Source organism: Lynx canadensis, chromosome C1 (assembly GCF_007474595.2).
Source record: "Lynx canadensis isolate LIC74 chromosome C1, mLynCan4.pri.v2, whole genome shotgun sequence".
Taxonomy (NCBI): Eukaryota; Metazoa; Chordata; class Mammalia; order Carnivora; family Felidae; genus Lynx; species Lynx canadensis.
In genome coordinates this window covers 84876850-84894673 of record NC_044310.1, presented here as the reverse complement: position 1 = coordinate 84894673, position 17824 = coordinate 84876850, and the positions used below count along the sequence as shown (strand labels likewise).

Below are 17824 nucleotides of genomic sequence, written 5' to 3'. Positions count from 1 at the left end.
TATTTTAAATCTAAAAAAAACATAAAACTGGAGGTTCCAAGGCCTGACAACAGATAGAGGAAAAGCTGATACTATAATTCTTTCTACAGGACTCAGTGTTCATTATAGAAGGAAAAAAATGATAAAATTCAAATTTTACCTAAAGGTGAATCTGAGTTCTTATAGTTAATTCAGGCATAGAAGTTTTATTCTTTAGTGAGTGATGTTAGTAACATGGTTAAATATTTTTTAGTTTTACTGAAATCAATTAGCAAATGCTGAAGATAACCTGACCTATAACATGAAGGACTAGAACTTAGTAACTTCAAAAATTTTCACTACTTTGAAATTCTGTGATCTTACTAAATGAACATGTATAAAATAAAATAGGGGCACCTGGGTGACTCAGTCGGTTCAGTGTCTGACTTAGCTCAGGTCATGATCTCACAGCTCGTGAGTTCGAGTCCAGTGTCAGGCTCTGTGCTGACAGCTCAGAACCTGGAGCCTGCTTCGGATTCATTTTCTCTCTCTCTCTCTCTCTCTCTGCCCCTCCCCCCTCATACTCTGTTTCTTTCTCTTTCTCAAAAGTTAATACACATTAAAAAATATTAAAAAAAAAAAACACCTAAGGAAAACCTACCTCCCAACTGTTACAAATAGATGGAAAGGAGGAAGGTTTGAAGAGCATGTGAAAAACATTTAGACACAAACTTGCGCTCCAACTCTTTAGAGATCTCCTACCTGGCCTCCAAATAGCGTCCAGTAATCAGCAATAGACCTCTCAGTGCAATAAAAGTATCCCTTCCCCAGCAGCGGAAAATACCAGAAGAAAAATGAGGTAAACCTAATAGAAAACACAAAAAAGTAATATATTAATAATACACCCAAGCCCCTATGAACTCCATTACTATAGGCCAGTTGCTGTAAGCGTGGGGGACAAGAATAAGCTATAGGGAGTCTGCAAACCCTCTAAAATTATATGCAAAATGTGTGATGTATTTATACCTACATCAACTTTTGTGTGATGAGGTTCCATATTCTTATTACTTTCTTAAGGGAATCCATGATTTTGAAGATATTAAGAATCAAGGACTGGACAGGGATACTTACCTGAATTGATTAGAATGTGAGTCTTTAAACACAGATAAACTTTCTTTTAATAAGTTAAAGCTAAATTGAAATCAGAGATCTAGTATTTAACATATAAACAAACAATACAATATTAATTATATATATATATTTTGAGTAACACAAGTGGGAAAGTTTAATAAAGTGAAAAGTACACTCTCCAGATATGAGAACAGAAAAGCTCAAGAAAAAGACAGCTGCGCCATATAATGTTAATGATATATTTGAAAAGATTCCACCTGCAATTTAAAGGCAACAAATTACTCTAAATACAAAATGATTACCTTACTGATATATAATTGAATATGTTTATTAATCTATCAGTCTAGAGACAAACTTTAATACCAAATTTCCCATTAATTCAAAACAACTTAAAAGTGTTAGACTTTGTTAGCCAGTTTTTATAAATGAAAATAAGGATTTCAGGTGCTAAATAACTTGAACATTCTAGGTAACTACAGCCTTTATGCATGAGATAAGATAGGGTGATTGATGGATAAAATCTACAACTTTTAGATTGAGTTTGGTTTCTTATAAAACAAGTAAAGAATATATTGTTATCTTTATTGGTACCAAAAACAATGATCAGTAGGAAAGTAAAGGAAATTGCATTCCACTCAAAAAAAGAACTATGCTAAAGCATAAATGCAACACATTTTTCAGGAAGGGAAAACTAAGGACATAAAATGTACAGTGTTCATTCATAACTATCTTCTAAACACTTAACACTATATGACATTATCTTGTTTGCTTGTTTTCTGGTTTGTTGAATGAATAAATGTCTCTCCATAGTGGAAAATAAGATTCACGACAACAGAAACCTTATCTGGCTTGTTTACCAAACTGTATCTATTGCTAAAAGTTGTAACTGGTAAGAAAAAATTATAAAAATTTATTGAATGAATGAAATAAAAGACTAATTATAAAAGGCAAATTGTGGGGTGCCTGGGTGGCTCAGTCAATTAAGCATGTGACTCTTGATTTCTGCTCAGGTCATGATCTCACGATTCGTGAGATCACTCCACGTTGGGCTCTGTGCTGACAGCTCAGAGCCTGCTTGGGGTTCTCTCTCTGATCTCTCTCTCCATGCTGGCGCAATCTCTCTCTCTCAAAATAAATAAATAAACATTTTTAAAAAAAGGTAAGTTGAGAAGTGAAAGAATTTGACTGAGATAAAAGAAAATTTTGGCCATTCCTAAGTATACTTCACAATTTAAGTTTCTGCTTATTGGGTCTTTGCCTTCTTGGAGAGTCGACATTACTTTCTATTAAGAAGGATCAGAACTAAAGGCAATATTAGACGTTTCTTTTCTACATTGTCTCTAAAATAATGGTACAAAATTTCTCTAAACACTTTGTGTATTATTTGCACATGGTTGATTATTAATATATGGTTTATATATGGTTGATGATTGTAACTTTGATGACGATGAGGACAGTGGACATCTATAATACCACTCTCTGCCACACAGACTTCCTGGTACTTTAACCCATTTAACACTTTGAATAAATTATGAGTATAGATAGATTTAAGGGTGAATTTGAGTTGTTATGCCCTAAAGTACAGGCAATTTGTCTTTGGGAAGAAGTCAAAACTATAAAATCTCTAGCCCTGATATGTGGAAATGTTAGCGTTAACCTTTTGACCTCTAAGAGTATAGGACTTACCACATATCTTCTGAGTGATTTCTACCTTGTCAATTATTATACAAGTTTACAATTATAATTTTTTTTGGTACTATTGTCACCAAAGACCTTGGTATTCATTTTAAAATGAACCCCCAAAAACCTATCTGCAAAAATGAGCACAGTTCTGTTTTTTGTTAGTATGTAGCATACAGAACAGTCTCTTGGGATACTAGAAGGAAATATCAAAACTTCTATTTATATTTATCAACTTACCTTTCTTAAAACTTCTTAAAAACTTACCTTTCTAAAAAATTTCTTAAAAATTTTTTTTGACATTTATTTATTTTTTGAGAGGCAGACAGAGAGTGTGAGTGGGGGAGAGGAGGGAGACAGAGGGAGACACAGAATCTGAAGCAGGCTCCAGGCTCTGAGCTGTCAACACAGAGCCTGATGGGGGGCTTGAACTTATGAACTATGAGATCATGACCTGAGCCAAAGTCAAATGCTTAACTGATTGAGCCACCCAGGTGCCCCATTACCTTTTTAGTTTCTATTTTTATTTTACACTGTACAAGATTATATCAGATATCATAACATATCAATATACCAGTTATGATACCAGTATGTCAGTATATTTATTTTGGGAGTGCTTAACAATAGCAGTGTATAGTCAAGAATGTTGAGATCACTATACTGTGTAATAGGCTTCTAAGCAGTGGGCTTTAAAACCAAATTCTGCATATCAATTTTTTTTCCCACAATGACCCAGTTCAGTTTCATGAGCATCTGCATGAATTCACAGGGGAAATTAAGTACCAGGAGGAGATGATATTGAGTGAAAATCTAAAACATGATTATATAATTAAAACATTCAGAGGATTCATATGATCATTCTAAATGAAAAGTTAATTTCTTTTTTAGTTGTCAGGTCTTAAGAAGTCTTTTTTCTTGGTCTGAGTAGATGCAAATTTAAGGTAAACAGAGGAAATCACATAACTACTATTATTTTCATCCTGCAATTTGGTATTTTTCAGTTTAGTTTGGAAAGTTTTGAATTTAGTGGTGTTAAGTATTAAGCACTTTCTAGAAATAGCTTGAAAAAATTAAAAAGAAAATAAAAGCCTGTTCTTTAGCCTATTTTGCTTACAGAGATTTGTTTCTTGATTCAGGTTTTAACACTACTTGCAGGAAAGGATGCCAACAAATAGAGTTGAAACAATTTTATTGCAATTAGACGCATAATAAAAATTATTTAACATTTGTTTTGTGTTTTGTAAAATGTAGAGGATCTTCCTATTATCTCTTGGTAATTTGCAAGGTTAATTTTTTTAACTGTTTATTTTTTAGAGAGAGAGAGAGGGAGACAGAAAGCAAGCAGGGGAGGGGTAGAGAGAGAGGGAGACACAGAATCAGAAGTAGGCTCCAGGCTCTGAGTTGCCAGCACAGAGCCCGATGTGGGGCTTGAATGCATGCACTGTGAGATCATGACCTGAGCTGAAGTTGGATGCTCAACCAACTGAGTCACCCAGGTGCCCCTTGAGTTAATTTTTTAAATTGGGAAAGAAGTATAATATAATGTGAAAGAGTAGTAAAACAAATCTGATAAAAAAAATACAAAATACTCAGAGTTGGAAAAAATAGAAACACGTAGAAGAAAAGGATTAATGAGCCACAATGAAAACACACAAATGAATGTCTGTTGCACAGTATTAATTAAATAGTAAGCACAATTGTTAGTTTTACAAGTGAATAGCTATGGAATTTTACTAAGCAGTCACATAAAATCTTGGGTAACATCATGAGTTTTTTTAAAAAATTAGTCATTTCCCCATAGCTTTTCCTCTTTGAAAAAATATTGACTGACACATTTTAACCTGTATGTAATTTCTTACCTGCAGCTAGAGATACACAATATTGCTCCTTTTCTTTTGTGATCTCATTTAGCCTATATGGCACATCCATGAGTGAAGGTGAAAGACGTGGCAGAGAAGGGCACTTTCCTACTCCACACATTTGCACTGATCCCAGTGAAAGGTGTTTCACAAAGGTAGAACCATTCTGAACAAAGCTGTAACAAAGTGACCGAGTTTAAAATATTTGTAGAGGGGCACCTAGGTGGCTTAGTCAGCTGAGTGTCTTACTCTTGATTTTGGCTCAAGTCATGATCTCATGGTTTGTGAGACTGAGCCCTGAGTCAGGCTCTGTGCTGAGCCTGCTTGGGATTCTTTCCCTTTCTCTGCCCCTCCCCTTCTTGTGCACATTCTCTCTCTTTCTCTCTTTCCTCTCGAATAATAAATACACTTAAAAATATTATTTGTAGAAATGCAAAATTGTGGTGTTCATACCACATACTTGAAATCTACTCTCAACAGATCTTAAGTGTACAATGCAATACTGCTATTTACAGGCACAATGGTACACAGCACATTTCTAGAACTTACTCATCTTGCATACCTACTATTTCAAAATTATTTAGCAGTGTCATTTTATTTGATTTCTTTCAAAGTCTCTCTACGCAGATGTGTAAAAATGGTAATACTAGTTGAAAACATTTTCAATTTGGTTAGATTTCAGAACTGCTTTCATTTCACCCAATATTACAACTGGCTTTAAGTCCATGACCTTGTTGTGCCAAATGGAAGGAAGGGCTGAAGTTCTGTTCTTTCTGAAATTATGCCCAAATCAATTTGGTGGCTCTTCAGTGGCACATTAGATCTGTAATTTCATTTTAGGGAAATTCATCGCTAAAGGCAGATTTCATTCATAATAACAGAATAATTTTTTTCTTAGTTAATGAAAAATTAGAAAAAGAACTATATATGCATATTCTTTTAAAAATTTTTTTAAAAACATTTTTATTTATTTTTGAGAGACAGAGCACGAGCAGGGGAGGGGCAGACAGAGAGGGAGACACAGAATCCAAAGCAGGCTCCAGGCTCTGAGCTATCAGCACAGGCCCTGACGCGGGGCTTGAACTCACACACTGTGAGATCATGACCTGAGCTGAAGTCTGACGCTTAACTGACTGAGCTACCCAGGCATATTTTGTATGTATATTCTAAACTTATATCCATTAACGTAACAAGTCAATGAGTAAACAGAAACAAATAATATAAAACAATTAAATTTTCTCATGAACATGTTTTTTTAGCTTTACTGAACAGATTTTAATGGGGATGTTTGTTTTTATATGCTCCAGATTAAAGGATGCAAATATATTTATTATCCACTTACAGACTCTCAGCTCTGAGTCTATGACAATTCCTTACGTTTTGGTCTTTCAAATGTGTGTATAAACTGACTACATACAGTTTCTACACAAGCATGCCTATTTACTCAAGCTTTGTTGGATATACCTTGACATCTGCTTCCATGCTATATCCAGAAGAGTGGTGTATGCACCGATTAGTATAGCATCAAAGTAGCATGGGATAAGATAACGTGGGATCTGCTTCAGGTAGAAGAACATAGCCTGCAACCATTTACCAACCTGTCATAAAAATAATTTTAGAAGTTAATTCGGTGTGTTTACAGGCTGGATGCATTTTAAGAGGTAAATCCAAACATGCATCTAATAATTATCTAATAATCCACTAGATTTCCATTTATTAGAATCAGAAGATGATGAAGAAGGGAGGGAAATATTTCAGGTCAGAAAACAATGTTAATTTTATAGATACCATAGTAATATAATTTTTATTTGTGTCCTTGTTTTTTTCAGCTAGAACATAGCTTTACTTACTTCAGCAATAGTTCCTGACCGCGAAATAAGCCGGTTACTGACATAGTCAATCATCCAATCTCCAGATCTCAAATTATCACAGAAGGGATGCCCCAAGTCATTCTTTGGTCTTATTTCTGCCAAGACGGACATTAATCCTGAAAATTCATAGAAATATCATGCTGTTATTAGCAGAGGCAACTTGTTCCCATAGCCTGGGCTACTGCTGTCTCTAATGATTTAGGGTGAACACATATAGACGTAGACACAAGGGCTGCAAAGACCACAGTGGCACTTCCCGTGGTTGGAGATAAGTGTGGCAACAGTGGCTGGGCCCAAGATACAAAGACATACTGAAGGGGACTACTGTCATAGGAGCTATGCCGAGCTTTCCAAGATGCTTAACTTCTGGGACTTGTTTTGTTCTTTTGAATTTGAATATTATAATATTCAAAGGCAACTAAATGTCATAGTTTCCCTACCCTAAGGCACTGGGGAAAAATTGGTAAGTCTGTGTCTTCTCATAGTGGAAAGTGGTAGATTCATTACTATTCAGGCAATCACAGGACTGGTTTCAGAGAGAACAAGAGCATCTCTGGTAACAATAATAACAAAGCCTGCTTTAGAAAGAATCTTTGAAATATAACAAGAAGTAGCTGGGACTAAACAAACCATCAAGGTGAATATATGGGCATATCCTTAAGTAATACTCAACAGAAACTCATAGAATTCCTATGCATACATAGCAGAGCCTGTTATTTCAATGACAGAACAATAGCACTTCTTTGGTTGCCCAATAATGCAATAATTTCCACCTTAAAAATATTATATTAATAGCCTCACCACGTTCACTTTGACTAAATTTATTTATATATTTAGAATTTAATTATAATGTGTATGTAGCATGTCTCGAGAAATTGAAAAAATAATTATATAAATTTAAGATGTAGTTCTTTCTCTCAAGGGCCTTTACAACCTTCTTTGGGAAACAAAGCTTAAAACATAAAAAAAAAAAAAACAACTAGAAAACAAGACAGTATAAAATAACATTTCACTTTTGCCCTAGTATTTTAAGGGAAGGCAAACATTGCTCAGCAAATGTGAGCTCCACTTGTTTAATAATGGTGACATGATGGAGCAGCGTTTTAGAAAAAGAGATCTGATATATCAATGGGATGGGATGATTTGTGGAAGAGGTAACAAGAGGTTGGAAAACAGGTTACTTGGTTTTGCAGACGGGACTTAGTCTTTGAATAGGGTGCTAACTATGAAAATAAAAGGATATGGCATATCACAGAGAACACAGAAAAAAATCCATAGTCATAATCACTGATTAAATAGTGAAGATAAGAGGGATGGATCCAAAAATAGATTCCTGGATTCCAACATGACTGAGTATGTATTATTTTTTTTTTTTAATTTTTTTTTTTCAACGTTTATTTATTTTTGGGACAGAGAGAGACAGAGCATGAACGGGGGAGGGGCAGAGAGAGAGGGAGATACAGAATCGGAAACAGGCTCCAGGCTCTGAGCCATCAGCCCAGAGCCTGACGCGGGGCTCGAACTCACGGACCGCGAGATCGTGACCTGGCTGAAGTCGGATGCTTAACCAACTGCGCCACCCAGGCGCCCCTAAGTATGTATTATTGTAAGAAGTAGAGAAGAAGAGAAAGGGAATGTGGCTTAGGGGAGAGAAAGTCAGTGAAGTTGGTTGGTTTGATGTAACTGGATATTGCTATTTAAAAAAAATTTTTTTAATGTTTATTTATTTTTGAGAGAGAGAGAGAGAGAGAGCGCGTGCGTAAGCACGGGGGAGGGGCAGAGAGAGACAGAGACCCAGAATCTGAAGCAGGCTCCAGGCTCTGAGCTGTCAACACAGAACCTGACATTGGGCTTGAACACACAAGCAGTGAGATTATGACCTGAGCTGAAGTCTGATACTCAACCGACCGAGCCACCCAGGCACCCTGAATGTTGCTATCAAGAGCCTGCTAGAAATATTCAGTGGAATGTTGGAAACACTAAACTGTCAGAGAAAAAAGGGATTGATATAAAGAAAAAAATAAATCAGGACAGAGTTAGTAACGAACTAGACTTAACTCTAAGGAAAGAAAAGAAGTTCATGGAGGGGCGCCTGGGTGACTCAGTCGGTTAAGGGTCCAATTTCGGCTCAGGTCGTGATCTCGCAGTTCATGAGTTCAAGCCCCACATCTGGCTCTGTGCTGACAGCTCAGAGGCTGACGCCTGCTTCAGATTCTGTGTCCCTCACTCTCTGCCCCTCCCCTGCTCATGCTCTCTCTAAAATAAAAAATTAACATTAAAAAAAAAAAAGTTCATGGAAGTCTTTTCTGTCAAGTAGCAGGTGTTCAACAGCTCGGAGTGAAAATGGAATGAATAGCTGTTTATGACTGGTAACATATACATTTCTTTATTTCTCACAGCACAAAACATTACGTGTTGAAAGTGAGACTGTTTTAGAAAAAAGTGTCATAAGTACAAAAATCTGAAATTTACTGACAGCTTCTTATGTGCTTAGTTTTGTAGAAAGTATAAAAGCTAAAAAACAAGAATGCAAAAAAGGCAAACATTCTTTTTTCTCAAGGTACAATCTACTTAGTGGAATTAAAAAAAATTTTTTTAACGTTTATTTATTTTTGAGACAGAGAGAGAGACAGAGCATGAACGGGGGAGGGGCAGAGAGAGAGAGACAGAGTCGGAAGCAGGCTCTAGGCTCTGAGCCATCAGCCCAGAGCCCAACGCGGGGCTCGAACTCACGGACCGCGAGATCGTGACCTGAGCTGAAGTCAGACGCTTAACCAACTGAGCCACCCAGGCGCCCCTTAGTGGAATTTTAAAGCTAATAACCACCAAGTACTAACTATGAACCAAGCATTGTCTAAGTGCTTTACATGTATTATCTCATTTAATCCTTGTGGTAGGCACTAGTACTGTTTCCATTTTATAGATGAGAAAATTGAACCATGGAGAGCTTACTCTAAGGTTATACAGCTAGTTAGTATAGAACCAGCAAGTCTGGTTCTAAATCCTTTTTTCCCCCCAAATTTATTTGTTTATTTTCAGAGAGAGCAAGTGGGGGGAGGGGCAGAGAAAGAGGGAGTGAGAGAGAATCCCACGCAGGCTCCATGCTGCCAGCACAGAGCCCAACACAGGCTCCAACTTTGGAAACTGTGAGATCATGACCTGAGCAGAGACCAAGAGTTGGATGTTTAACTAACTGAGCCACTCAGGCATCCCTAGAGCCCATTCTTAACCACAACAATAAAGATTCACAAAACACGTTGTGCTAATTACTAAAATACGCAATATATTCCAAGGGCCAAGTAAGAGGAATAATAAATTAATACAATGGGTATCTAGGGGACAAAGAAATAACTGTGAAAATTAATAGTTAAGGAATGCTTTGTGGAAAATGTAAGAATTGAATTCATCTTTATTATTTTTAAAAAAAAATTTTTTTTTTTTAAAAAAAATTTTTTTTTTTCAACGTTTATTTATTTTTGGGACAGAGAGAGACAGAGCATGAACGGGGGAGGGGCAGAGAGAGAGGGAGACACAGAATCGGAAACAGGCTCCAGGCTCTGAGCCATCAGCCCAGAGCCTGACGCGGGGCTCGAACTCCCAGACCGCGAGATCGTGACCTGGCTGAAGTCGGACGCTCAACCGACTGCGCCACCCAGGCGCCCCAAAAAAAAAATTTTTTTTTAACGTTTATTTATTTTTGAGACAGAGAGAGACAGAGCATGAACGGGGGAGGGTCAGAAAGAGGAAGACACAGAATCTGAAACAGGCTCCAGGCTCTGAGCTGCCAGCACAGAGCCCGATGTGGGGCTCGAACTCACGGACCTTGAGATCATGACCTGAGCCGAAGTCAGCCGCTTAACCAACTGAGCCACCCAGGAGCCCCTGAATTCATCTTTAAAGATGGGTTAGATGGACAAAGAAAATAAGGAGTTGCAAAGGAGGCATGATACATGGGATCCTATATGAACCAGGAACACATGTGTGATAAACCAAATTTTGCAGACAAACATCCAAGAAAATATTTCCAACCAGATGGGTTAAACTGATAATTAAATATTTAGCTCCTATGTTCTGTCTTACAACTACTTAATATTTTATTATAAGTTCTCTTTGTAGGATAAGACAAATATGCAATGAAACAAAACTTCCAATTAGATGAAAAAGAAAGATGAATGTATAATAGTTACAACCTAGTCCCATTTGGGGCCCAAATAAATCTTCTCATTTAGTCTTCAAGAAAGCCCTATGAATTAGACAGTATTTTTCACATTTTATAGAGGCAGAAATTGGAGCAGAGAAAAGGGAAGTTACTTGCTGGAGATCCAGCTGGCGGAGCCACAATTTGAACCTAAGCAGTCAAATTCTGAGCCTGGACTCCTATTTCCATAAAGAAGGCACCATATGACCCTAAAAAAACCCTCCAAAGATTTAACTGTCCTTGCATTTGCTTACCTTGAAGACCTGCATATTTAAGAGATGACCAGTTTGGGATGTCGTAACAGCCTCCACCATCTTCTTGTTCTTCTGCTTCACATCGGTAAAGTACCTGATTCAGCTCAGCCAAAGTTAATTTAGAAGCAATACTAAGAAGTGGAAAATAAAGAGAACTGGTTAAATACAGTAAAATTTCACTTGCTGTCAATAAAACTAAAGAGGAAAATCTGAATCATAACCATAAAGTGTCTTAGCAATATATGTTTTAGGAATTTGGCATTATGATATACATTATAAACAATATTCATTATGAATAGTAGTTTAAAGATAAAACATGGTAAAAATTCAGTTAGAAGCAACACTTCTTCCAAGCAAAAAAAAAAAAAAAAAAAGAATTGTCAAATTTTACTACTTAGAGTACGCTAGAAAATTTTTTGGTTGGTACCACCTTTTTCTCACAAATTTACTTTTTTAATCTTTCTAGTTGGGCTTAGTTGTTTCTTTATATTCTATGTGGGACATCAATAGCTTTTTATGCTAATTATCTTGAAATCAAAATACTTCTCAAAGACTAGTAAAGGGATAATCAAAAGTCACAGTTAACCACCTTAGAAATCAGGTAGCATTTCTCTCCTTTTCCTTTTCTCCTTTCCACAGGTTGCATTACCCTTTAGTTGGGCTATTCAGGAAACCAGGATTTTCTTAGATAAAGATGCTTCTTGATAGTAGTTGGAAGTGTCTATCATGGCCTTGGTTTCCCTTTGTCCAGGTAGCAGTGAGACTGTATTACTGACTACACCTGAATACAACCAAAAACTCTACTTTCTTGCAATTCTAGCTGTTTAGTCATTTCATTTTACCTAACTGAACACAAATCCTCCTGAGTTGTATGTGAACACATAATCCTCTTGAATGTACTTCCTTCCTTCTCTTTTAGTTCTGCCTCAGCTTAGAAAATTATTGTTGGCTGTGCTTTATTCCCTGTCTCTGCCTAGACTCTGTCCCCGCAGCTGGGACTGACTTCTCCTTCGTCTGCAGTCTGTGAATCAAGTTTGATCAAATCAGTCAGCAGTCTCAGTATCAACTCCATTCTAGGGCAATATTTTTCAACATGTAGCCAGTGAACTTGCATATGAATTCCCTGGAGCTTATTAAAATGCATATTTCTTGGCCTTGCCCCAAAATAACCTGAGTAGGTCTGAGGATGAATATTCATTTTATAAGTACTGTGCAGAAACACCAAATTGCTTCATCACAGATTTTTTTTAGAATGCAACTACTTTTCTAACAATAGTTTGAATGGAGCTAATATCCTTAATGATAAAAGCTCTTATAAAAACAAAAAGTTGAACACAACAGAAAAATGGACTGGTACATAAAATGATATTTCATGGACAGCCAGTGAACAACAACAAAAATTTAGCTTGGGGGTGCCTGGCTGGCTCAGTTGGAGGAGCATGCAACTCTTGATCTCAGGGTCATGAGTTCGGGACCCACACTGGGTGTAGAGATTGCTCAAAAGACAAACTTAAAAAAAATTTAGCTTAACTAATATTTAAAACAAATTAAGATGTGACTTTAAAGTAGTTTATGTTTACAAATTTGATTAGTAATAGCTAACACTCATCGATCACTTACCATCATCTTATAATCACTGTTCTAAGTGTCTTACATAAATAATCATAACTGTTTAAAAGAGGCACTATATTGATATCTATTAGGTTGCTTGCCCAAGGTCTTACTTCTTACAGCTATGAGAGTCTGAAATCAATTCAGGTTGGTTCCATATTCTATGCTCTTAACATTACATTGTAACAATATATACTCAGAATTGGTAACAATGTCAAGTAATGGACACCCTTACATAGAGCTGAAAGAATAAAATCTTTCTGGAGGAGATTTGGCAGTTTTAAAAGCCTCAGATATGTGGAGATAGCCTTATGAAGAAATTCCGTTTCTGGAAATTTATCCTAGTATTTATGACAACAAACATATATGGAGCATTTATTATGTGCCATCAAGTGTTAAGTGCTTTCTATGCAGTATCCTATTTAACCCTTAGTAAATTTAAGAGGTAGGTGCTATTATCAGCCCAGTTCTTCAGGTGGAAAAACTGAGATGAAGAAAATCTTAATATGTTGTCTAAGATTATTTTAGGAATAGTGAAGCTGGAGTGAAAGCCAACTCTAAATTTCAAAACCCAAATTTTTTGGTATTATGTGGTACCACCTAGTAAGGGAATAGATAGTAAGGGAATGACTAAGAATTCAGGCAAAGATGAATGTAAAAAAACCATACATAACAGGGAATTATTGGATGTAGTTTAGATGTCCAAAAACTGGAGGCTGAGTAAATAAATTTGGGGATAGCCAAATAATAGAATAATATGCTCCCCCTTTGGTGTTTCAAATTTTTGTTTAAATTCTAGCCAGTAAGCGGCGCCTGGGTTGCTCAGTCTGTTGAGCATCTGACTTTGGCTCAGGTCACACTCCGTGAATTTGAGCTCTGCATCGGGCTCTGTGCTGACAGCTGGGAGCCTGGAGCCTGCCTCAGATTCTGTGTCTCCCTCTCTCTGAACCTCCTCTGTTTGAGCTCTTGTCTTTCTCTGTCTCAAAAATAAATAAACACTAAAGAAAAATTAAAAAAAAAAATTCTAGCCAGTTAGCAATATAGTGTATGTTAACTCTAGCAGGAGTAGAATTTAGTGATTCATCACTTACATATAATACCCAGTGCTCATCACAACAAATGCCCTCCTTAATACCCATCACCCATTTAGCCCACCCCTCCCCCGCCCACCTCCCCAATACAGTCTCATTTAAAAAATGATGTGGTAAGGAATATGATGAATGTAACTTAGCCTCAAATAGTTCAGAAAAATTGTGTACATGTGCATGTGTGTGTGTGTATAGAGATGTATGTATCTGTTTGCATGTATCTACCTATTGCTACATATAGAGAGTGCGTGAGTGTGAGAGTGCACAAGCAATCACACACACAAATGATAAAGCAATAGGACAAAATGTTAATAACAGATGATGCTGATACTACTGGCCTTTGGACCACCGTGTGAGTAGCAAGGATATAGAGGACTCTTATAAAAAACTGCTTCAATCAGACTTGTGGTAACTGATCAGTTATTAAAATGGCAAATCTCCATAAACTACTTACAAAGCGAAAGGAATTTTTAATATAGGATCTGAGTTGTCAACAGCAAGGCTTCCAGATTTAAAGTGAGGACTGAACTGTGTCAGATGATTTCGAAGAATTCCAACAGCGACTTGTGCATGTGGATCAAGACTAACTCTGAAAATGTTAATTAAAAAACAGTTACTTTTTAGGAATGATTTATTCCAAATTAACTCAATATATAATCTATTTTACAAACAAAGGAGCGCCTGGGTGGCTCAGTTGGTTAAGGTCTGACTGGCTCAGGTCATGATCTCTTGGTCGAAGAGTTTGAGCCCCACGTTGGGCTCTGTGCTGACAGCTCTGAGCCTGGAGCCTACTTTGGATTTTGTGTCTCCCTTTCTCTCTGCCCCTCCCTGCTTGCACTCTGTCTCTCTCTCTAAAAAATAAATAGACATTAAAAAAAAACAAACCCAAAAACAAACAAAGTCAACAATTTGAATTCCAACATACCTGAATATAATAACACTTCCTGGAGACAAGTTTTCAAATTCTATTTCTTGAATATATTCGTTGGGTCCTTTTGTGGCAACTCCAGCTTGTTTAACAATTTTACTTTCACTAAGCTTGAAAAAAATTGTATAAGACCATTTAACAAATAATTCTAATGTCCTTAAAATGTTAAATACAGCAGTAAGATTAGAGTCCCAAATACCTGAATATGTTCTCTAATTTCTACTGTGATATTTGGCATTCCATTGATGAAATTCTCATCCTTCCGATAAGGTTTTGCATTTCTCTCAATAGTTCTGGCTTCAAGAACTACTTCTTCAATTTTGCCTAGGAATACATGAAATGTTAATAAAATTTCATATTAAACCCCCTGAAATTAGGAATTGCTAAAGGGTTTTAAAATAACTTAAAGTTGAATATGAAATATCAGTCTGAGGGTAGATGATTGTACCCAAGATGCATTTTTCACACAATGTTTTTGTTTTTAAAACATAAATTAACAATGATTTATTTGAAAAGAGATCTTATTCAAGTAATAATGGCTTAGCTCTCAGGAACAATATATAACCTTCCTAATTTTAAGCAGAGAGAAAATAAATCACTTAGAAGACTTGTATTAAGAATTGGAAAATTTCAGAAATACAAAAAGTAGGGAAAAATTAAAAAAACCCAGGTCCTACTTCCTAGCTTAAGAAAACATTACAAATGTGTACCTTTCCTTCTCCTTCAGAGGTAACTACTATCTACAGTTTGGCGTTCACTGATCCTGTGCACTTTTACTACATATGTCTGTTTCCTGACACAACAGGTTATTTTCCTATTTCCAAGCTTTATTAAAATGGATTCAGATTATATACATAGTTCTGCAACTTGCTTTCTATTAAACAACACTGTATATTTTAGATTTGTTCGCATTGCTACATTAGCTGCAGCTCATTTATTTCAAATGCCAAATAGCATTCCACTGTATGAATATACCAAATATATTCTCATCCCTGTCTTCTAACGGAATATCTGAGAGTTGCTCAGAGATATACCTAGGACAGAAGTGCTGAGTCAAAGGATACATAAAACTTGAATTTTATTATTTAAATAATTTAAGCTTTAAGCCATTAATCTGACAATAGGTAACAGCACCCTTTGGATCCAGAAATTCTACTTCTCGAAATATATACTAAGAGCTTGTTTAAATTTTTTTTTTAATGTTTTATTTATTTTTGAGACAGAGAGAGACAGAGCATGAATGGGGGAGGGTCAGAGAGAGAGGGAGACACAGAATCTGAAGCAGGCTCCAGGCTCTGAGCTGTCAGCACAGAGCCTGACGCGGGGCTCGAACCCATGGACCATGAGATCATGACCTGAGCCGAAGTCGGATGCTTAACCAAGTGAGCCACCCAGGCGCCCCACTAAGAGCTTGTTTAAAAGAAAAAATTATTCTGAAAAAAATTATTCCTAATGTATATTCAAAACTTAAGACACCGTTAAACATATACAGAATATTAAAAATAGAATACTAACATAATAAAATATGAAATATTGAACATCATGAAAATCACAATTTCGTGGACCAAATGGGGATGTTTTAGTAATGATTGGTGACCAAAACAAAATCTGAGGTAATACTGTCCACACTGATTCCAGCCATGTAAAACTATATATGTACATTAGCAACAATTAGACAAGATTACTGAATATACACTTGTAAACAGTTAAAAATAACTAATGAACATTTAATCCTAAAACTGTTCAAGTTGATAATTTTTAAAAATTGGAGTTATGCATATTTAACAACTAGCAACCGACATAGAATATGATTATTTTTATAGGAATCTTCATCTATTCTTATAATTGACAGACTGGGATAGCTGTTAATGCTCACAGGAGAATGTTTTGCTAGAATATATGATATATAACAATAAGTGAGGAGATAAAATACACACATCTAGAAAAAAATCTAGCAATAATAAGGATATATCTCAGGGATGCATTTTATAATTGTCAAAGTAGAGATATGGGAAGACTATAATTGCTGTATGTTCACAAAAGAGAGAAATTACTGAGTACTTAGAAAAGGTTTTTCAAGGGAGGTGGAACTTTAGTTCTTGAAAGATGTGAAAAATACACATATATAGATGTTAGTAAGACTACTTGAGGACCAATGAAAATATCTATCTGGTTAAAATAGTGGAGTAACAGAGGGCTAGGAAGGCAGTTGAGGATGGGTTATGAAGAGCCTTAAATATTAAACTATTTTTTACTTTGGTTTATATAAGTGTGTAGGTATGTACATGCACATACACAAATACACACACACAAATATACATACAGACACATGAATGTACACATATATTTCTTGGGTATAAAAGAAATACATGTAGGTTTTATAAAAATTAGGAAATATGGGAATGTCTTAAGATAAAAATAAAGCTATTTCACAAGTCAAAAAATGTTAATATTTGAGAATATTTCTGACCGGGTTTTGTTCCATGTAGTAAAAATGTAAGTTCCCCCAAATTAATTCCTTTCTTCCATTCTTTTTTTAAAGTAAGCTCTATACCCAACATGGGGCTTGAACTCACGACCCTGAGCCAGCCAGGTGCCCCAACCTACCCAAAATTTCAAATTCTTTTTCTCAACTACAGCTATACTTGCAATGTGTTATAATATATGCTATATAATTACAATTTAATATAACAAAGTAATATAATCACAATATACCAGGGATATATTGCATTACCAGGGATGCACATTTGAGGTACTTCCTTGCTGTAAAATGAGGTCTTAGGATTCCTGAAAGCAGTTCTAGATACAGACACAACAGACTGATGAATACTGGGCGAATGTCTTGTTACTGCCACTATGTCTTCATCAACCTGATCCACATACACCTGAGAAACAGAAAGAGAAAACACATTAGCACTCAAACTGGAAAGACTTACTCTGAAATTAAACTTTAAGAAACTTAACAAAAATTTAGTTTCTTGCCTGAATGAAACCTTTGGCCCCAAGCTCTTGATGAAGTTTATTGATAGCACATCTGGCTGCAATAATTCCACTTTGGAAATTAACTTCACCTGTATTTGATGGCGATGCTCCAGGATTCCACTTAGTATAAAACCGTTCTTCAGAAACCACTGAAATCTGAACAAAGTTAAAACTTAGCCATGTATACATTTTAATTATAATGAGAACTTTTGGTAAAAGTGCTCAAGGTTGTTGGCCATTGTGGATTTAAAAAAAAAACAACAC

At 36.0% G+C, this 17824-nt stretch overlaps 1 protein-coding gene across 1 annotated transcript in view; it reads right to left on the bottom strand.

The window, feature by feature from the left end:
* Nucleotides 1-17824, bottom strand: part of AGL (amylo-alpha-1, 6-glucosidase, 4-alpha-glucanotransferase) — an 83534-nt gene that overhangs the window by 26422 nt on the left and 39288 nt on the right. Inside the window, exons 16-25 of the mRNA XM_032594343.1 lie at nt 17561-17716; nt 17313-17463; nt 14778-14902; nt 14576-14688; nt 14105-14239; nt 10952-11082; nt 6479-6615; nt 6093-6226; nt 4629-4804; nt 721-823 (exon numbers count right to left, since the gene is read on the bottom strand). Of these exons, the coding sequence (XP_032450234.1) occupies nt 721-823; nt 4629-4804; nt 6093-6226; nt 6479-6615; nt 10952-11082; nt 14105-14239; nt 14576-14688; nt 14778-14902; nt 17313-17463; nt 17561-17716 (1361 nt within the window). The remainder of the gene's footprint in view (nt 1-720; nt 824-4628; nt 4805-6092; nt 6227-6478; nt 6616-10951; nt 11083-14104; nt 14240-14575; nt 14689-14777; nt 14903-17312; nt 17464-17560; nt 17717-17824) is intronic.